At 36.2% G+C, this 22,488-nt stretch overlaps 2 protein-coding genes across 7 annotated transcripts; both read left to right on the plus strand.

Annotated features, from left to right (window-relative positions):
* Positions 1-460: 460 nt before the first annotated feature.
* LOC121957819 (CMP-N-acetylneuraminate-beta-galactosamide-alpha-2,3-sialyltransferase 1-like) lies at positions 461-9,591 on the plus strand. Of its 6 annotated transcripts, none has more exons than XM_088090457.1 (9): positions 461-587; positions 2,578-2,624; positions 2,834-3,105; positions 3,454-3,724; positions 3,877-4,073; positions 4,905-5,084; positions 7,934-7,979; positions 8,052-8,171; positions 8,337-9,591. In XM_088090457.1, exons 4-9 carry the CDS (start codon positions 3,494-3,496, stop codon positions 8,502-8,504), a joined length of 942 nt encoding a protein of 313 aa, XP_087946583.1. In that variant the 5' UTR covers positions 461-587; positions 2,578-2,624; positions 2,834-3,105; positions 3,454-3,493; the 3' UTR covers positions 8,505-9,591. The 6 variants fall into 6 exon arrangements, with proteins under 6 accessions (XP_087946583.1, XP_087946584.1, XP_042362539.2 ...); XM_088090458.1 differs by having other exon boundaries at positions 2,942-3,105; XM_042506605.2 differs by lacking the exon at positions 461-587 and adding an exon at positions 1,821-2,483.
* Positions 9,592-12,819: 3,228 nt separating this feature from the next.
* LOC121957786 (CMP-N-acetylneuraminate-beta-galactosamide-alpha-2,3-sialyltransferase 1-like) lies at positions 12,820-21,089 on the plus strand. Its single transcript, XM_042506565.2, has 8 exons — positions 12,820-12,939; positions 15,835-16,123; positions 17,187-17,383; positions 17,582-17,749; positions 18,941-18,986; positions 19,124-19,243; positions 19,994-20,163; positions 20,879-21,089. Exons 1-7 carry the CDS (start codon positions 12,914-12,916, stop codon positions 20,159-20,161), a joined length of 1,014 nt encoding a protein of 337 aa, XP_042362499.1. The 5' UTR covers positions 12,820-12,913; the 3' UTR covers positions 20,162-20,163; positions 20,879-21,089.
* Positions 21,090-22,488: the final 1,399 nt, after the last annotated feature.

The raw sequence follows: 22,488 nt of genomic DNA on the forward strand, positions 1-22,488 counted from the left end.
CCTGTTAAATGACCATGCCGTTTTTCCATCCCCATAATTTAGCCTAAATTTGGAGCAATATTCTGTCCCCTTAGAGAGAAGCTAGCATGGCATGGCTGGCACCACTGGATTCCTCAGTTCTCAGTCACACAGTGCAGGGTGAAAATGGTGCTGAAATAAATATAGAATAAAAATGGAGCAGGTTGCTTTATTTACGTGTGGTACGTGAATTTGACAATATATACAGTGGATACAGCATTCTCAAATGATGTTTAATTCAAAAGAATATAAAACCATATAATTTACTGGTAGGTTGGATGCTCTGTTTTTACAGGGTCATTGCCCAGTGATTGTTTTGACACTATCAGCTCTGGACTGTGGAGGTGGCTACTTTATAGACCCCAGCAGCCACAGACAGGTTTCAATAAAGTAGGAGATGAGAAAGAACCTTATCTTCCTTAAAGCATTCAAAGAGCCTGGTGAGAGTCTTAAAGTGTCACATGACAGAGCCTGGGATTTACGTCCAGCATCAGGTGAAAGCCAAACCACCGGGTTCCTGTGTGCCTCATGAGCGATGTTGTAGCCATGTGGCTGAAATACTGCAAACGGTAAAAATGTTCATTCTTCCTTATTGTTTTTAATGTGTTTTGTAATTTTAGTGGACAACTGCTGAGTGTTTTTCATCCTGGGCGATTTTCCAGTGTGGGCTGAGAATGCAGTCAGACAGGGAACGACAGGGATATCATGTACTGCCGTTAAGTTATTGGCATTCGAGGTGTCATCCTCTTCCACAAACTCATATCATTTTTATCTGCTATGTCTTGTGATAATCTTTTTGTGTTATTACTTCTAGCTCTGGGGTTTACCCAGCCCACTGAATATGAGCATTAGATTTTCTCCTGCAGGCCCTGCCTGTAAGTTTCTGCATGGCTCGTAGTCTTTACATTGCAGCGATGTCGCTGATTTTTAAATTGCATTTTCATCCCTTAAAAAGTTTTACAATTATTTAGCCTCCCTACATGAAAAAGCATGGGGAAAAAAGAATCATAATTGACCTTGTTTGCTGTTTGAGTTGTCCTGTCAACAGTTTTACAGATGGCCTAGGGGGAAAACTGCAGGCCTATATTTCTCATGTCAGTCTAAAAATGCTGAAATGTAATCTCTGAATCAAAGGTGTGAACGACATTCTGTTGCATGCTTTTTTGATTCAATAATACAGAGTGCATTTTATTTTTCAGTTCGTGGAGATCTTGTATTATAAAGGACAGGTGGCAACATGTTGCTTGTCTGTAGTTAGGTGTTGGAAACTTTCCGTTTGGTTACAGGAACAATCATTTTATGTTCTTCATGTTGAGCACACTGTTGTTGAGACCACGTAGTCTGGTCGTTAGTGACAGATACAAAAAGTTACTTGTTTGAATTAATTTCAATTACTGGAGGCAATCTAATCAGCTCTATGACAAAAGAAAATCCTTTGAATAGGTAGGACTGGGACATGCAGGCTCTGACCTTTAAGAAATATCCGGTGATGGAGTGTTACAAATTACATTATTTCAAGTACAATACTTAAGGACAATTTTGAGGTACTGGCACTTAAGTATTTGCATTTTCTGTTACTTTAAATTCCATGCAACTTCATAATTGAACTTAATACTTTCGTTAGAATAGAGCTTTGAATTTTTTTTACATTTGTTATGTGTGCTTGAATTGTCCAGTAAAAATCATGTATCTCCAGATTCTGATATATATATATATATATATATATATATATATATATATATATATATATATATATAAACGAAAGGACTAAGCAATCCTTTGTTGTTTCAGAAACTTCTTCCAATTCTTACAAATATAATTATTTTAAAGCCCCAAATTATTATTGCCAAAGGGATGGTCCTTTTTTCTTGTCCTTTAGACCCTGTGAAGCCGTTTGTTCTCTGTTACTTGTCATGACAAATGTTCCATAAAAATGTCTTTTTCTTTGAGTTTTGGCCTGTAATTATCGGTAACAGTGAAATAGTTCGGTATGTCATATTCATATTAACAGATTGCATTTATTCCATTAAAGTTGCCAGAGCTCATGTACTAGGCGCGAGCCTCCGTTTCCAGCCCTGCATCTCGTCCAATCAGCTGCACTGTGTGAGCGCGCGATGTCGAAACACACAACAGCAGACTGTGTTTCCGTCTCATCTCTCTCTGGCACGGTACTTCAGCTGTTTTTTTTGTTTTTTGTTTTTTGTTTTTTACATTAATTATGAAAGCAGTCATATGATAACCCACACATTTCCCCCCTTCTTTTTCTTTATAATAATTCAAGTGGAGCATAACAATGTGATGTGGGAAGTCAGTTTTTTTATGCGCTCTGGCAGCTTATAGCCTCAAACCAATGTATAAAGTTTGTGTATGTCGCTCCTCACCGAGTCACTAGCGCTGCGGGCTGAGAGACGGATAAAGCGCTGCGCCAGGATCCGACCGAGAGACTTCACTCGACGACTTATCTTGTGGATAAATATTTAACTTTCCTGCATATCATATTTGTCAAGAACATCTGATGGAGTCTTTTAATATCCTGATTTTTATATTTCCCTTTTTTAGTGTCTTTGTCAGCAGGAGGAGAAGAGGATGACCTGGAACTACCGGAGGTACTTTCACTTTGTTCTCGACAAAAGCCACCTTTAAACCTCATTTAGATTTTTTTTATGGTTTTGTTGTGTCATTTATGGACCAACAAGTGTATGCCAATCAGAGACAAAACATTTTTATTTATTGGTCGTCATTTATATTTCAACAGAATTCTGAATTTACAGTAAAACTTTATTTTTCACTTTTTTTTTTTTTTTTTTTTTTGAAGGTCAGGATATATTCATACAGCCAAATAACAGAAGGAGAGGGCTAAAAATCTGAACATTTGCACAAAGAAATGTTCCTCTCCTATATTTTAATGTTTGGATGGATCTAGGACACCTGTGCGCAAACCACACCCCTCCTCATCGAAGAGCCAGTCCTCCTATCCAAAGACTTCATCCTGCACCAATGGGCATTCAGCTGGATTACCGTCATCCTCTGGCACCCTTACTGTCTGACGTTATAACTGGAGTAAGAGCAGATTTATTGTCTGGAGAGGTAGGACGAAAATATACAAAAAATAATGAAAATAATTTTAAAAAAATTCTATTATTTTTATTGAATTGATTTATTTATTCTATTCTTTTCTTTTTTCATTGCACAGTTTGTTTTAGTATTTTGTTACATTTTGGCTCATATATGTGAGCTTTGGTTTGCTCCTTAATAAATAAATCATATCCTGTGCCTGACATAAAAATGACCAATATAATTGCAGTACATGCTTTCCACCCCCAAACTGTCTTATTTGCTTTTGATCAGTATAGGTTTAAACAAACAAAATGATTTTATGAGACTTTTCCACATTTATGACTCGTGTTTTTTTTTTACCACACACTTTGTCTACAGGTTGGAACGGTTTTCCAATCCTGAGCATCACACAGCCAAGATGAATTCCAAAGTAAGGGTGCTCCTTTTTGTCCTGTCTGTGACAGGCATGTGTGTGTTTTGGAGAGCATATTTGTTACCTTACTCCCCGCCTCAGCTGGAAAGCCCCTGCGCTTGTGAGCGATGTTTATCTGAAAAGGATCAATGGTTCACACAGCGTTTCAACAAATTTGTTGAACCGTTTTTGTCAGCAAACTACAGTCTCTCAGAGGACGCTTTCAACTGGTGGAAGGTAGGTTGTTACCTTGCAGGAAAACCTGTTATGCAAATCAGTATCACTAAGTAAAATTGAGTCACATCCCTGTGGCGACAACGCCTGTCATTGTGTTTATATATTACAATTCATACCTGGTCTAACAGCAGCCTGTGCTTTGTTTGTGACAGCACCTACAGACTGAGAGGCGCAACTTCACTACCTACAGAAAAACAGTGAACAGGATGTTTCAGATGTTATCACCCAAACCAGATGTTGTAGAACCCAGCCCTGACCGCTGCAGGAGTTGTGCCGTGGTGGGGAATTCTGGGAATTTGAGGAGATCACATTATGGACCTCTCATAGACTTCCATGACATTATCATAAGGTAAATCCTCCAGCTAAAGAAAGCTGTTTCAATCAACTTTTGCCAAATGACAGGAGGCCGGGGCCAGTCACATTTGCAGCATACATGTTTCCAGGATTGAGGACATTTCTAGTATTTGAGGATGTTTCTAGGATCTGAGGACATTTCTAAGATTTTAGGATGTTTCTGGGATTTTGAGAGATTCCCAGGATTTTAGGACATTTGTAGGATTTGAGCACGTTTCTCTGATTTAAAGACGTTTGAAGGATTTTAGGATGTTTCTAGGATTCTAGGACGTTTCTAGGATTTTAGAACATTTTTAGGATTTTAGGATGTTTCCAGGATAGCAGGAAGTACAGGATTTGGGGGCATCTTTAGGAATTTAGGATATTTCTAGGATTTTAGCATGTTTCTAAGATTTCAGGAAGTTTCTAGGACTATAAAATGTTTCAAGGATTTTAGAACATTTGTAGGATTTCCGCATGTTTGTAAGATTTTATGAAAGGATGTTTCTAGGATTTTAGGATGTTCCCTGGGTTTTATGACACTTCTAGGATTTTAAAACATTAACATTTTAAAACATTTATAGGATTAACAACATTTTTAAGGTTTCAGGACATTCCTAGGGTATTTAAACATCTCTAGGACTTTAAGTCAATTCTAGGATTTTAGCGTGGTTGTAAGGACATTTCTGGGACTTGAGAATCTTTGTAGGATTTTAGGACAATTCAAGGATTTTAGGACATTTCTAGGATTTTGGGATCTAAAACCTACTGATGTTTCTAAGATTTTGGGGCATTCCTAAGACTTTAGGACTATGACTTCCCTAATGTATTATATCCCTCTGTTTAGAATGAACACTGCTCACACGAAGGGCTATGAAGCAGATGTTGGGACCAGAACAACTCATCGTGTCATGTATCCAGAAAGCGCTGTGGATTTAGATAGAACCACTCATCTTGTGCTGGTTCCATTCAAGATACAGGATATCGAGTGGGTCACCAAGGCCCTCACTACAGGATTTACTGGAAAGTGAGTCAAATTTCCATTTCACTATGCGTTTTAAATATATTTATGAGTGTCAGGATCCCACAGTTATCCCATTGTCTCCGTCTGTTGGTAGGGCATCCCACCACACAGCAGCTTTTAGACATATTATTACGGTACAAGGTACAACCCTGTAAAGGTGAGCGCATGCACAATGTGAGCACTTGTTGCTGAGGTGGTGGACACAGAGTCTTTGCTATGCATCAAATAAAACTTTGTTAACTCATAAACATTGGGTTTATTAGAAGTAACACAAGTGACCGGGAGGCTCCTTCACGGAAGTCAATAGACTTCATTGCATGCTACAGTAAGTTGTTAGGTTGCAACAAAGAGCACCCTCTTGTGTGACAACTGACTGCTTATTACTAAGACTGTGTGCCTGTTGCACACATTTTACATACGATGCAAACGCTGAGTGCCAGTGCAAGAAATAGTTTTCACTATAGGCAAAACATTTATCTGTCTGTAGTGTGGGAGACTGGAGCTTATCCTCTGAAACAATAAACACTGAAACCATAAACCCTAAACCACTCCCCATGATTAAGACATAAAGAGAGAGAAAAGACCCCATAACCATGATCCTGCAATATTACAGAGGTGTGGACTCCAGTCAGAATCGCGTCACAAATATGATGACTTTAGACTCAACTTGACAAGTAAAAAACTTACTTGCAAGTCGACTCAGAGTTTACCAATAATAACAAGTGACTTTATCAGACCAGAAGGTGGACTCTTAATTCCTTAGATCTACTTTGTTTAAACCAATCTGACACCAATCTGATAAAGTCGCAGGAGAGAACCATGGACTAACATTACGATTGTAACTGAACACCAGATGGAAATAAATAAGATAACTGCATTCATGCACAAAAGCTGCAGGTCAACGAAAAAATTAATAGTTGAATTATTGTATTAGTCCTACTTAAACTAGACTTTTGAAATACATGAAAACATGTCAGTCCGTTAGTAGTACTAAATTGAATTTCTTGAAGTCGAAATAACACACCTAGATAATGCAGTTGAGGGTCAATTTAATCTTTCATGTATACAACTCAAACAGACCTGAACTGGCCTAGGTGTCCTGTGCATGCTTCATAGTCCTGACTCCGGGCTTTGACCCAGAAGTTGAACAGCATAAATTCATAGAAAAAAACATCAGAAGAAGAAGAGAAGAAAACAAAACAAGTAAAGTCTAGAGTATGTATGAAATGTGCAGTGCCAAAAAAGTTAACATTTTTCACCTTTTGATTTGCAACTTGTTTGCTGCTTCCTAACTTGTTTGAAATATAATGTAATAGGTCAACCAGAATGAGGTCCAATAGCAACTAGCTGAAAGGGTGCATATTGCCACCTACTCCTGCGGAGTCAGACATACTTTCGTCAATAAATTGATTTCCCCTCTGTGCTTGTATACTGGAACAAGGAGAATAGCCCAATTAAATAGGCTAATCGAGCTAAACTGGGTGTTTGGGATGTAGTCTGAATGCATTGCTCTAAAGATCAGCAGCAAAGAGTCTGAGATATGAGTAACAGCGTCAACATGGAGTGTTGAGAAAAAGCTGCCTTGCTGATTTAAGGAAGAGTTGACTGAAAATTGTTGACAACAGGATTGTATGAGGCTCATCCACTTATCTTCACTGAACCAGCTGGTGCATAGAGCTACAACAAAGTCCCACTACATGTTGTTAAGGTTTCTTTTGTGATTGTGCCTGCAGCATTAAGCTGTTTTAAATAACGGGGATGCTAGTCCAATGTCTAGCCACTGTCCAGTACTGGCTTTTTGACGGGGTGGTGGAGGTGATTTGTTAGTCCTCTCCCGTATCCTATTGTCTTCTAGGTATTAGATTACAGATGCATGCCACATGAGACCATACAGGTTTAACGTAGTGTGCAAGCTGCCCCGTCACGCAAGACCAATCATCTCCTGTTACCATGTGGGTGGCATTTGCCTTGCAAGTTACCACCACTGGCTGCAGAAGACAGCATCATGAGGCAACATGAGGCTGAAATTTAATCCATTCATTGTGTGATATTTGTGAAAAGTTGACCAAGTTTGGCACAGCCTGTGTGAAACAAAACTTCCTCCTGAAATAAGCATTTATATTAACCTTCTGAAACTTGAGCAAATTGGTTTGATTCTTACAAAAATATTTGAAGAAGGCAATAAGCAACAAAGTAGAAATGACCTACAAAATTTGCAAGAAATGTGCAAAAAGTACAATAAAATTACCCAAAAATTAGTAAATCAAAAAATAAAAAATTAAAGAGAAAAAACGTTGAATACTGCTTAGAAATTATAATAATGCTGTAAAAGAATGTCATATCCGTTATTTTGATTATTAGCAATAAATACAGTTTTTCTATAGCGTTTTTACTCAGACAATGTCTCCCTAGATTTAAAAAAAAAAAAAATGATTTCGTAAATCTACTAAATTCTTGTAATTTGTGTAACATTTCTTACCAGGTTGCTTATTGCCTTTTTTCCCCATGTTTTTGAAAGAAATTGCACCAATTTGCTCAGTGCTCAAAGATTCAAATACTTTTTCAAAAAGACATCTGAAAGCAAGACAATAAAACTGATGTCTTTCCAAGTCTAAAATGTTTAAGAATCTGCACTTTTTGTCCTAAACTCAAAAATGTGCATGTAATTTCGACAAAATGTAATACAAATGTCTAATAGGATAAAATTATGAAGTTATGACATTTTACATCAAAGGTCAACTTCACTATGGCATCATAATGTTCTGCAATAACACTTTTCTTAATGACTTAATTCTAGTTTCATGATGTCTTATATTTATTTTTACTGACAAAACCAATCATGTTTTCAACAGATCATATATGCCAGTAAAATCAAAGATCAAAGCTAACAAGGATTTGGTGAGTAGTATTTTTCATTCAACAATAAACTTTATAAACATACATTTAAAGTCTAATTCTGGTTAATTACAGGTAATGGTGGTCAATCCGGCTTTTATGAGGTATGTCCATGACATATGGCTTGGAAAGAAGGGCAGGTATCCATCCACAGGCTTTATGGCTTTGATTCTTGCTCTGCATATTTGTGATGAGGTAGGTTAATATTTAATGTGGAGTTTTTCTTTGGAATCAGTGTTGCTGTAAAACGCTAATGATTGACAAGTGGGTGCAAATGATTGTTGACTATTGGATTTGAGATTTTAAGCAGGCTTTGACTGCGTTCTCAGTTTCTAAAATTGTTATGTTGTGTTTCCCCAGGTCAATGTTTTTGGTTATGGAGCAGACAGTGAAGGAAACTGGAGTCATTACTGGGAAAAACTGGGGAACAGACACTTAAAAACTGGTGTACATCCTGGAAATCATGAATATGGAATTATCGAGGAGCTAGCTGCACAACAAATAGTCACTTTTTATAGAGGGTGGTGATCTTTCTACCAACATTTCAAGTATTTAAGCCTTGACAGAAAATTTTTTTATAAAGCAAAACAAGACTATGAAGCAGAGGACTTCCAACTCAAGAGACATTTTCTTCTCTGACTGACTCCCTTGCACACAGTAACCCTTTATAGACTAAACTGTAAATGGTGAATCCTCCAGGATCTATGAAGAGTGAACTGAAACTACACGTATGATGAATGTGACTGATGCAGTCGATGGTGCTTTGTGCCTGTTTTTCAGTGTGTTTTCTATGTTTATTTATTCTCAGTTTGTGATGTTGGACACTGCAATGCACATCCTAAATGAACGAGTTCTTCAGGCTAAGAAATGTTTGAAAAGAAATTTGGTAGGTATGGCACCATGTTACACTGTGCAGAGCATTATTGTTTTTGTGTGATTTTTTGATGTGATAAAATCTGTTTTGTGTGGTTAAAAAGCTGTCTTGCTAACATTTGTAAATTAAGTAGTTCCATTAGAATATCTTTTCAAAACAAAAAGTATCCTTTGAAAGATTAGTAGTTAGTAATATAGAAGCACATAAAGTGATTGGTCAGCAAAGAACACTGATCTTTGTGTTTTTGCATAATGTGATGTGATGCGATATGATACGATACGTTCCAATATGATAGGACACAATACAATACGATGTGACATGATGCGATGCAATATGATACCATATGATCTGATACAATATGATGCAATGCATATTTATATCTATATACTCTATAAATGTCAAACTGTACAAGTGCCTCTATGAGTCTGACTCACTTATATTCCTTTAACTAAAATAGACTTAAAGTTATGGATGAAAATGTGTGCGAACATTTATTTTTGTTTTCATGGAGTAAAAAACATTGTGGTAATTGTGAAGTATATTGTAATATGTCTATATATTTTATATATGTAATATGAATGCTTTTGTTTTTGCCTTTTCTTTTGTTTTTGGTGCATTTATTTCACACATTGTATGCTGTGTTTCTTGCTGCTATATACATTTTATGTCAAGCAATTTACCTGCAATGAGATATTTCACAAACTTGCCTCAAATGTATTAAAAATTCAAAATCTTGAATAAGTGTAACTAGTATTAATAGGACAGCTTCAGGAAGAGATACAGTATAAGTTTATCACATTTCTTCACGTGACTTTAATTTTGCACAAGCTCACGCACAGAGTTAATTTCAATAAGCGCTGATAATGCACTTCAGAATGCACAAAAAAATATTATGACAGAGATAAAGGGTTAAAATTAAGCAACACACAAACTTAATACATATACAAATGTCCTCAGTTCAAAGGTTTTGTCTTGATAAAAAGGTGCACAGATTTGAGTGCAGTGTTGAATACTGTTCCAACTCATTGGCCAACATTTCCTTGTTTTGGTTTTATGACCCAAACAACTTTGAGTAAATCAACCATTAACCTGCTGAATGAAACAGCCAACGGAGAGAACAAAGACACCCATTAAACATACCCAAACTGACCACACACATTAAATAACTGCCAGTTTATTTCCTTATGGGGGCATTAGTGCATTTTGTGAGTTGATAAAATCTTAATAACAATCTCATCACTTTGACTCATGAATCATATTTGAAATGAGGCCATCACGCTGTTGTTATATATGTGGAAATACAGAGGGTGCTGTCTTACCTTTTTCTGTAGTAGACAGCTAACAAGACATCTTCACTCCACTGATGTGATCAGTGAAATCATGCAACTTCATTTAACTTTATATTGTCTAGTTTAAATAATGTGTAAAAACAATGTGAACTTTATAGTATGATGAATGTTGGGCTTCTAGTTTAAATTTTGAGGTCAACATCAAACTACCAACCTTTTAAATTGCTATATAAATGCATCTCAAGTTTTAGTTCAGGCATGCTCATTTTGAATTGACGGGTTATAACCATTGATGCAAAAGCATCAAAAGTGAAGTACATTAAAATATAACAATGAAAAAAATGCAATTTTGATTAACCATTTGAAACTTGGGAAAACAGACTTGTTTTCTTTTAAAGACATGGGAAGAAGGCACGAGAAACACAAAAAGAAATAACCCCATAATGAGCAAGAAATTTAAAAAAAATGTACAAGAAAACTACTAAGACATTATTTTAAAACAACAAAAAGAAAAAAGAAAAAAGAAACGAGGGAAAAACTTGCAAGAGGAAGTTCAAATTTTATAATAACTTTGTAATGTAATTTTAAATATGTAAATACAAATATAGTTTATAGGTTGTTGTTACAATACTGTTTTCCTCCTACTCATATTTTTGTCTGATACTTCTGTATCATCATCGTCACCACACTGCCATATTACATGTCGACAGAAGAGGTGGCGTTTTCAAAAATTAAAGTCTGCTCCAGTTTGCATTTCCAGGCCCTCAAAATGCCACTGTTGGGTAAACGAAAGAAATGGCCCCTGATTCTCTACATGCCCAAGATTTCCCTTTAAAAAAAATTTTTTTTTTAAATTTTCTACTTTTTTTTGGTACAAGTAGCTCTAGAATTCCATACACAGACAAGCCTGTTTTAATACTTTGAATCTAAATATAGTCTGAGACCCAGAGAAGCTTTGGGCTTTGGGAGTTTGGGGGCACAGGTTCATATTCAAATTAGTGTTAAACTTTATTGTCACCTGAACAACTGCAGTAAAATGCTTATTCTCTGACTCTGTCATCCTTAAGTAAACAGACCAACCATATCATAACAATTAAAGCCAACAATAGTAACACTTACAACTCATATAGCCATACACCCAGAGCACTATCACGTAACATTGTACTATCCAGTCTCTTAACAAAAGGTGATCAGTGCATGTAAGGACATCAGCTTTGGATGAGTACTGATACTAAAACTGTTGAGGTGCCTCAGGAAGTCCAGCCTCTGTTGTGTGTCCTCTTCCCTTGTCAGTGTGTGTGTGTGTGTGTGTGTGTGTGTGTGTGTGATGTGTGCGACCGGGAATTTAAAACTGACAGATGAGCCGTTAATGGAGTCAAATTCCCTCTGGACTTCCTAAAGTCAACAATAATTTCTTTTGTCTGGACTGATATCAGACTCCATCACCTGCAAAACAACTTATTTTATAGACTTGATGGAAATTTAAAGCACATGGTAACACAGGAAGTCCCTTGAGAGGTCGGGTTCACCTGAGGTTAGGGCAGCATAAAATCAACCGCCGACCACTGCCTACATCTCCCTGGCGGACGTCCAATGCCTCTGTAACAAAACAGATGGGCTACAGGCCAATGTACTACATCTACACCAGTACAACCTGAGTGCTAAAACTCTCACTCTGCTTACCCAAAGCTGGCTTTCTAACAACTTTAATTTGGATTTCATGATGGATGAATTCAATGCCCCTGTGACTACCCAGCTGGCAACCAAGGTTGTTAGACGTTGATGTTTGGTTGAATTTATGTTGTGACAATGACCAAAATTCAGTGTCATAAGCTTTGGAGAACAAAACCTTCCTTATGTTTATGTTGTTGAACATTAAACATATTAACAACCTGATTTTCATTCCAAACAAAGATTAACATTTAGATTTCATCATCTTTCTGCACAATACTGACGTCCAGTGCCCGCTGGATATGGACAGAGACAGTGATGCAAAAAGGAAATAAGCAAATGGGAGCAGTGGTTGGCAAGGAGGCCGCCTGTGCTCTTGTCTTTTTTATAGTTTGCTGGCAATATGTTTATTTCCATAATATAATATCCCCTTCCTCATAAAAAAATATATTTTCATAAAATTAAGCCTTTTTTCTCCTTTAATAACTACTTTATTCCAATATTATTGCTACTTTACTTTCATAAAATTATTACTTTTTTCTCTCTTAAAACTACAGCTTTATTCTTGGAATATTACGATTTTTTCTGATAATTTTACAACTTTATCAAAGTCTCAATTTTTTTCAGTGTTGCCCTAAAACTCAGTCGTAATATTGAAATTTTGTGGGGGAAAAAAAACGAAAGTAACAAGGAAATGATCAGATAATTAGTCAAAAATATAGAAAAACTACATTTGAAATTGTTAAAATCATTATACAAAAAAAATAATTTTACAATTATTTACACGTTATTTACACGTCATTATTTTATTTTACCACTTTTTTTTGGTCATTTCCTATTTTATTTTATTTTGTTTTATTTTTTACTTTTTCATTTTTTTAGGGTCTTTTCTTGTGAAATTGCTCGTTGCCTTGTTCCCATCATTTCAAAAGATGTAAATCCAGGTGCTCAGGTTTCAAATAGAATAGAACCGGATATATATTTATTGACCACCAGGGGGAAAAATTGTCTTTGGGTTAATCATGTGACCATTACCTCATCTGAATGCGCCCTGGTGACGACAGCAGCTATTTAACAGCTGATTGGACTTCGCTGCTGTTTGGATGTGGAGGCGCGGGAACAGGCAGAGGTGAGTACACAACCATTCAGCACACAAACGGCGATCTGCCGCTGATGCAGGAGTCCGCAGACTTTCACTTTAGTGTGAACTCGTTGCATTTTATGAGGCCCTCTGTGTCATCACTCCTAAAGCCCCAAGAATTAACATTAAACAGTTCAGCGGCCCAGACCACAATTTTAACGCATTTATTATATTTTTTTCAATTCAGCTTGATTGAAAAGGCATAATAAAACGCAATCAGGCATCACTGAGAGCGTAGATTGTCAAAAAGACAACTGACAGACTGAAATTAAACAATTAAGAAAAAAAAAAAACACACCAAAACTAAGAGACAGCATTTTTTAAATCATTGAAAACACTAATTACCAAAATAGTAGCAGAAAAGTGTGTATGTTCAATATACCTTTTCCTGTGATTTACATGTTTAACCCTCTGAAAATTAGTAAAATAAAACAATAAATGCATAAATAAAAGAATAAAACATTATATTACCTGGAACATTTGCTTAAAATATAATGATTCTGTAATTTAATTTTAAATAAGTAATTATGATAATTAGCCATTAAAAGATTTTATTATGTTTTGTCCTTAGCTTTTTTCTTTTTTCCCTAAACATTTTCCCTAGCTTTAAAAAAATAATTTCCTATGTAAGGCATTGCCTTTTCCTCCTATGTTTTCAAATGAAATTGCACCAGTTTGCTGAAGGTTCAAAGATTTAAATACGAAAAATGAGAAAACAAAGATTAAAAAAAAAAAAATGAAATCATATTTCTTTCAAAATAAACAATAAAAAATTTTGAGAATGACTTTCACTGCGACCAGTGTTTCTTAAAATACAGGGTTCCCACGGATCCTTAAAAAGTCTTAAAAGGCAGTGAATTCATTTATCTGAAATTACGGCCTTAATTTGTATTAAATTGGCTTAAATTAATCTTTGAAGAGCCTTGAAAATGCTCAGATAAGCTAAGCAGGATTTTATAAATGTTTTCCCCCCCAACATTACATTGTTGAATCTCAAAATAATTGGCAACATCTGTTTTTTTGTTAAATAAGTTAATAAATTAATTTTCTTAAACTCATCAGAAAATCACCCAAAAAACTGTTGAGAACTGCCTGTTTGTCAAAGCACTTTGTAAACTCAGTTTTAAAGGTGCTATATAAATAAAGTTGTTGTTATTATTATTATTATTATTATTATTATTACTGTCTAGAACCATAGGCAAGCTATCCCTGACCCCAAATCCTCATTTAGGATTTAAATCATTTTATGTTTTTATTTTGGGTGAATAATTTTTGGGTGCAGCCCTACTTCCTGCTGTGATGTAATAGATCTAACTATAAAATCTGATAACTTGTCTTGAATGCCCACAGCTCTGACCCATTTCCCTTTGATAAAAACAAAAAAGTGGCAGGCCTGAGTATAAATCAGAAAATACTTTGAGCTGCGTGTTATTTTCCTTTCTTTTTATAGTCATCTGATGTTATTTTGTCTCATTTGAGTATACTTGAGAATAACAGGTGTGGCTGCAACTGAGACAATGTGATTGTTTATACCTATAAATGTCAGCTGTGGCTCTATCATAGATAATCGAAGACACTGGGCCTCATTCACTAACATGTGCATAGAGCTGCTGGTGTCAGCAAAACTTCCTTTTTTTTCTTCTTTTTTTCAGTCTTGTGTGTGTGTGTGTCCCTTTTTTCATCATTCTGTGATGGTCTGTGAGTGCAGTGCAGGTGAAACTCATTGAGTTATGTTTATCCTATTGTTATGGAGCCCCTCTGGTGACATTTGATTAAAAAAAAAGTGTGGTCACAAGACAGCAATGCGTGGCCATGAGATAATGCAGTGAGATAATTCATTTCTGGTAATGGGATGGCTATCTTCTACAGAGCTGTCAGTTTTAGATTGATGCTGTTATTTAATTATGAATAAAGGTTATCACGGTCAATTTTTATATTCAAGAGTACAAAACGTTGTTATTATTGCCGTGACGAGTGTAATGTCAATAACGACGCAGTGAGGGACTGGAGGAGCGTATGTCTATGCGGAGCCGGACATGTCACTGATGGAAATGCCAAATGATGGAGGGCAGTGTGGAGCTGTCCGTGGTACTGAAACACAGAGCAGAGGACAGAGACAGAGACTGAGTTACTGATTTATGCTTCAGTTGTTTTCAGCGCCTCCCCCCCTGCAAATGTTGAAGGAGAATGTGCAAAAATTCACTTGCATGGTTAAATGAATGATCATTTTTGTTTGTTTGTTTTTTGTAGATCTTAGCCCACTTCCCTGTTGTTTCTCTTCTGTCTGCAGATAGCTGTAATGGGGTTAATATTGAGTTGAATGCAAAAATTCTGTTCACCGTGACACAAAGCAGGCAGGTTATTAACTCCTCAGAGTTGTTTCAGCTCTATGAACAGCACACACATCTTATGCACACGCCAGCGGCCCCTACACTTAACAAACAGTGCTGTTGATGGTTCTATATCTCTCTATCAAATGGTCTGAGGAGGACACAGTTTTGGACCACAGTGATCGCTGATCACACACAGCTGATCGATTGGAGCAGACTGACGCAGCGCAGTGCCAGAATGTGGTGTTAATCTGCTATGCCTTAAACAGTCGAAAAACAGTGTGTTTACATTTTTTAAGATAGTAGGGCCTTTGTCATTTGCGCATAGACATGGTCTGAGGTAGTTCTTAGATATGAACGAATCAAGTTAAAACAATGTTGATCAATCCCAAATTCTAACACGTGGTTTGTATATATGCACAGTTTGTGAATGAGGCCTATGAAGAGCCACTGATTCTGTCCTCAGGGCATAACGCTTTTTTCAAATGGCCTCAGGTTTTCCACATTTATGACCTCACCCACCTGTGTGCTTCATCACATGTTGTATCCACAGATTTGCTCTGATCCACCTTCAAGAGCGTCAACCTGCTGAGATGCTTTCAAGATTGGGATATATCAAAATATTCATATCCCTTCTATGCATGGCCGCCATCGGGCTGTTCTCAACACCTTCATGGGATTTATCCATTTTTTCCTTCGGCCTTCAGAACTCAAGTCTTTGTGCCTGCCAAAACTGTATGACTGAGGGTGATCCGTGGTTCACAGCCCGCATGAAGGCATCTCCTCAGCCCTTCTTGTCAAAAACATATGAGCCCTTAGAGAACGATTTCAAATGGTGGAGGGTAAATATCAACTTACATATACAAGTCCAGCACATATATTCTTTGTTTTTAAGTTGTATATCAAACAGGAATGGCAAAGAATTTCACTTTCAACAATTAGCGATCCCAGATCCCAAATCTTTACAGAGTGTTGTGAAAAGATAAAAGATGATGTAAAACTGCCACACCTGCCTCTTTGCCAACTTTATTGAAACATGTCGCAGGCATAAAAATCAGAATTAATGTATATGTGCAAACACAGTTTAGCAGTTTGAACATAAAAATGTTTTGTCTTTAGACTGTATTCAATTGAATATTGGTCTAAAGGATTCACAAATCATTGCGTTCTCTTATTAATTTTGTTTTAAACATCATCCCAACTTTTTTGGAATCTGAGTTGTATCATTTACAAGTGAAAACTAAATCCCAGATAATAAGCCCTAAATGTTAAAGGGCTTACCATATTACAGTTGTATTTCAGATATCTGGAATGTAATTCTGGAAATCTGAAATTACATTCTCAACTAGTTTAAAATTGCAAGCTGACATGTCAATAATTTATTTTGACCGCTCAGAATTACAGATATCATTAATGGAATTCTAGATATCTAAAATTAAATTCTCACTAGCCAATGTCAAATTGATATGCCACTCTGAATTATATCTAGTAAGATGTAATTTCAGATATCTAAAGTTGCCTTTAAGGTATCTGAAATACAATTTTAACTAGTGGAAATTATATTTGTACTAGTAACAATTATATTTGAGATATCCAGAATTTCTGTCACAACTAGATGTCAGAATTGACTTTTAGATGTCAACAAAAGAATTTCCAATTTGAGATGTCTTTAATTACATATCCAAAATGAATATGCTAATTTAAGCTGAATATTTTAATTTAAAAGTAGACCAATCGCTTTTGGCCTTTTTATTATATGGTGCCCACATATAGTATGACATTGTTTGTTATTGTGTCAAAACAGGATATGATTGCATATAAATCTTAGGATTGTTGCTTTAAATACTAAATGATGACATTGTACACTGATGTTGGAAACAGTCTTTTTTTTGTTCTGTGTTTCAGCGCATACAGTTTGAAAGACGCAACTTCACCGTCTACAAATCAACACTGGCCAAGCTATTTCAGATATTCCCACCTGTTCCAGATGTTGTAGAACACAGCCCTGACCACTGCACGACCTGTGCTGTGGTGGGGAACTCTGGGAATTTGAACGGATCACGTTATGGACCTCTCATAGATTTTCATGATATGGTAATAAGGTAAATTATTACTACCATCGTTTTAAAAAAAAGAAAAAAAAACAGTTTGAACATTGATGTTGACACTAAAACAAATTTTGAGCATTTTTTCTTTTGTAGTTTAAGAAGAATCTAGTAACATCTAATGTGAACACCAGTCACAATATCACTGTTCTTTAACAACATATTACTAAATTTATATTTCCATGTTGTTTTTAGAATGAATCGTGGCCGTACTAAAGGCTATGAAGCAGATGTTGGGAGCAAAACAACTCATCATGTAATGTATCCGAATAGTGCTACTACTTTGGACAACACTACTCATCTTGTGTTTTTTCCATTCAAGATCAGTCATTTGCTGTGGCTCTTCAACAAATTCGATCCAGGGTGGGTTTGTAAAACAAAGCTGCTATACCTGTATACTGTTCTTAAATGAAAAACCAACAAAGTATAGATTTGTTTGTATGAAATTTCCATAGTGATGACAAATAAGATTTAAGTTATATAAGTTTATATAAGTTTCTCCCATCAGCAATTAAAATGTAACTCTTAATGCTATCCAGTTGTACCTCAGCTGTGAAACTGTCCTCAGACTAGCCAACAGAGAGCCAAATTCAAAAAAGTCAAAAGAGAAAAGGTAGTGGCATCATGGAGGTGACCGGTGTGATTAAGCCAAGTAGACATGCCCCTGGAACAACATTGCGATCAACCAATCACAGCCCTGTGACATCATCAGTGTGCTGCTACTGTAGTTCTTTCAATATTCCTTTGTGCTTCTTCCAAACCTCAGGTAGTGCGTCAGGCTCTGATGCAAGTTTTACATAGTGGCCAAAAGTGGAATTACACCATCTGTGTCCATCATGTGATGCCAACGGGTCCAGAGAAACTTCTCCCCATTGACTTACATTGGAGAAGAAAATTCTGTAAATAAGTAGATAATTTTTGTGAGGGTCAAATCCCCCTCGAAATTACTCACTTTACTATATACATTTAAGCCATCCAGTTTGATAACATTTGGAAAGAGCAGCAATGTTAACTTTTTTAGACCTCCATTCAAGGTAGCAAAGCGTTAAGCTGGAAGTCAGTCACTCTGCTGGCGGAAATTACCTATTCAGGCACGCTTGGCAGCGTCCGGCTGCCGTAAGTCTCAAGTGCACAAGCCTCAAGGATCCATAGATCCGACTATTCTATACCCACAAAAAAACTTTTTTTTTTTTTGCTTTATGCACCCATGATCAGCTCTCATAGAAATTATTGGGGCCCCACCTTCATGGCTGACCGTCGTATTACATCCATGGCCTCTTCAGAGCTAAGCCAAGTTTACACATTGAAGTTTGTACAATTGAACAAAATTCTTATGAGCTACAGCAAAGTTAGTCAGCTAGCCTGCTAACCATAGGCTATGCTAACAAGTGCATTTGCCAAGTGCAAATTCTATTATGTCCTCGGGCATTACTATAACATTGTATTTAACATAATAATTGGTGAAAGAGTGCAACATAGTTGTTACTAAATAACACTTGTTATAAAATTTAGTAGAAAATGTAACTAATTACTGATTTATGTTACTCCCAACAGAGAAAATAGATCTGTAAACTCCAAGAGGATAGCTAACAAGGATTTGGTGAGTATTTTCAATGATTTTTGAATGAAACTGAAATATCTAAGTCATCCAGTGATACATTGTATTGTATTGTGTACTGACTGCAAAAAGAATACTTTATAAATGTCATTTTAAACACTAGGTCTGATTCAAAACAGGTGATGATCCTCAATCCAGCCTTCATAAAATATGTTCACACAACTTGGCTGGGAAAGAATGGCGCCTATCCATCCACTGGTTTTCTGACTGTGGCCCTTAGCCTGCAGATTTGTGATGAGGTGAGTTCAATCACACATTACACCAATAATTCTATGCTATTTCACTAATTGACAGTTGGCAGAGGCAGTGCACCAGTAAATTATGATGTGCCAGCAATGACGAGGTAAAGGAAGACTGCGAGACAAAAAATAAAAAAATAAAAATGCAAGTTTCAAAATGTACACAAAATACAGAATACAGAATACAGATATTTTATGAGAAAAGCAGTGCTTTTTCCTTGCTAGTTTGCCTGTTAGCTTAGCATGAAAACGCAGCTAGCCCAGTTCTGTCCAATGGTAACAGAATTTGCGTCCAAGTGCCTACAGGACACCAGTGAACACTTAATATCTTGTTTTTGTATTTTAAAAAGAAGTAAAAACAACTTTTTGTCACATGCATAATTTCCTCAATTCCTGTCTTAATGCTAAGCTAAGCTAAGCTCCTGGCTCCAGCTTCTTTTTATCAAATGCACATGAGAATGAATGTATCTTCTTATCTTACTTTCAGCATGTAAGAGGATAAGAACACATCTTTTAAAATGCAGAAGTATTTATTTAAGGTAAAGGACAACAAAATGCTCACAAAGCAAAGAGTCATTTTTTGTGGAGTGTACCACCATAATGCTAAATAGCATGATGAAAATAAAATATGCAGAATATTTAAAAAGTCCTAAAAAATGTTCATTTGAATAAGTTAAAAAAAAATTAAATGGCAGCAATACTTTACGTAAAATCCTGCTGAAATTCATGATCTAATTATTGTTTTCCCAGGTCAGCGTTTTTGGGTTTGGAGCAGACAAAAAGGGAAACTGGAACCATTACTTTGAAATTCTCAGACAGAAGAAGCTGAGAACTGGACAGCACGCAGGGAGCCATGAATATAGACTTATTCAGAGACTACAGGAGAAGAAGAAAATTGTCTTTTTTAAAGGATTTTAATGGTAATTTTTGTTTCTCTTTTTATGTTCCCATGTCTGTTAATTGCATGAATGTGACCATGGCTATAAGAGGGCAGTGTTTTGTTTTTGGTTTTTTTGGCAAACAATTTGGCTGTTATTTGTTTGTTTTTTTGTCACATCATTTGTTTATTAAGAATTTAACTGTGTTCATGTTCAAATTATTCCTTAACTTCAATTTTGTTTTAGTAAAATGAAGTTCTACACTTTCCAACAGGTGCAATATGCATGCCCTCATGTAAAAAACACAAAACAACAAAACATATATTTTGTAGGGGCGTATGGATACATCTGTTGTATCGATGCGTCACTTTATATTCAGGCGATCATACATCAATAGATAAATGGCAAGTCAGCCTTCTAGTGTGATCTAAAATCATTTTCAAGACATAAATAAATTGTATCTATACAAAGTTTGTGTGTTGTATTTTGCACGCCAAATGTTGTTATGTCAGGGTACGACAGTGTGTTTTTCACTCGCATTTGTGACTAAAAATCCACACACATACTATAGCCCTCCAGAGGGTATTAAATGATAATTGTCCTAATTGAAATAAAATATGATTATGGTCTGCAGAAATCTGCTGATTTTACGCTGACTTTGTGTATAAATGCATTCATTTTTCAATAATGCTAGAGAGCATTTATGTTATAAAAAATAACAAGCCCAACTCTAAGGACTCCATTTTGTCTTTTTTAGGAATCAGCCTGCCAAGCTGCACCTTTGCCATTCAAGTTTGACTGATTCATTCAGCATCATCAAGCTTACCTCTGCAGTCCTATGGCACTGAAAGGATCTTCCTGGAGGATATATGGCAGGCCCCACAGAATGATGGACCTTTTCTATTGTGATTGTATTGTTTTGTAATTGTTCTATTAAATATAAATAAATAAATATAAATATTATATAACTGATGAGGGAAAAGGGTGGTGATTAGGATATCATTACCAAGAGATGTCAGGCTTTACATCAGTATCTAATTGCTGAAAAGTGATCTGAAAGATTCTGTCTTGTGACTAAAACATTATATTTGCCCCCAAAATGACTTGATTTATTAGGATTTTATGTGTCAGAATATAACTTGCCCAGTCTTTTTTTTACCAGTTGGAATACCTTTTAAAGGACAATTTAACCAGCATGCCAAAAAGTGATTTCAGCTCCTCTCTTGTGACTAAAAAAATGTATGTGACCCAAAATGACTTGATGCCATTCATTCTGGATTTTATGTGACATAAATCACATAACCATACACCCACAGCACTATCAAATAACACTGTATACTGTGGAAAAAAGGTGATCAGTGCATGTGAGGACATCCGCTTTGGGTGTGTACTGATACTGAAGCTGTCGAGGCGCCTCAGGAGGTCCAGCCTCTGTTGTGTGTCCTCTTGTTCCCTTGTCAGTGTGTCTGTGATGTTTGCGTCTGGGAATTTATAACTGACAGCAATTTGGATAGATGAGCTGTTGAGGGAGTCTAATTCCTTCTGGACTTCCAAAGTCAGCAATAATTTCTTTTGTCTGGACTGATATCAGACTTCATCACCTGCAAAACAATTTAATATACGGCACATAGAGATACGGGGTGTCACAGGGGAGGCTGGGTTCACCTGAGGTTAGGGTGGCAGAAAAAATGATGTATTAAGTTACTGCTAATAAAAATATAACATTTCCTACTGCTGCAGTTTGACAATAAAAGCATTTCAAAGCATTTTTTTTTATTTAGATCATAGTTGCTCACAGAATGATGGAAAAAACTGCATTTGCTGTTACCACCTGTAATTACAAGTGCCGCCAAATCCACCAGGACTGAAATTTTCAGTGATTTCCACCTAAAGAAGTATTTCACCAGAGTCCTCACATACAACGAGGCCATCTATGCAGTAGAAAGATGCAGATTCTTTTGAAAGTGGTGCTAGATGACTAGAGGAAACCAAGAAGAAGGACGCTTTTGCTCATGAAAACCAGCAACTACCAAAATGCATCGTGCCTTATGAGATGCTCCCGCTGGTGGTAATGTGGACTGGTCCGACTGAAACAGTAGTAGCTGGTGATGTCATTTTACAGTTAAACGGTAAGTTAAAACATGTTTTTGGAAACTGGAAGTTGTCCTGGAAAAACAAAACAAAACAAAACAAAAAATCGATACTACACTAATGTGACTTTGGCGCCCATGTAGCCTATTGAACAAGGTTTATGTTATTTCTTTCTTCATTTTTTTTCAAATTTAATTATTATTATTATTATTATTTTTACCCAGGACAACTTCTGGTTTCAGAAGATAAAATAAGATTTATTTCTTCTTTGTTTTC

Source organism: Plectropomus leopardus, chromosome 17 (genome assembly GCF_026936395.1).
Source record: "Plectropomus leopardus strain MGB_pleo_1.0 chromosome 17, ASM2693639v1, whole genome shotgun sequence".
NCBI classification, from domain to species: domain Eukaryota; kingdom Metazoa; phylum Chordata; class Actinopteri; order Perciformes; family Serranidae; genus Plectropomus; species Plectropomus leopardus.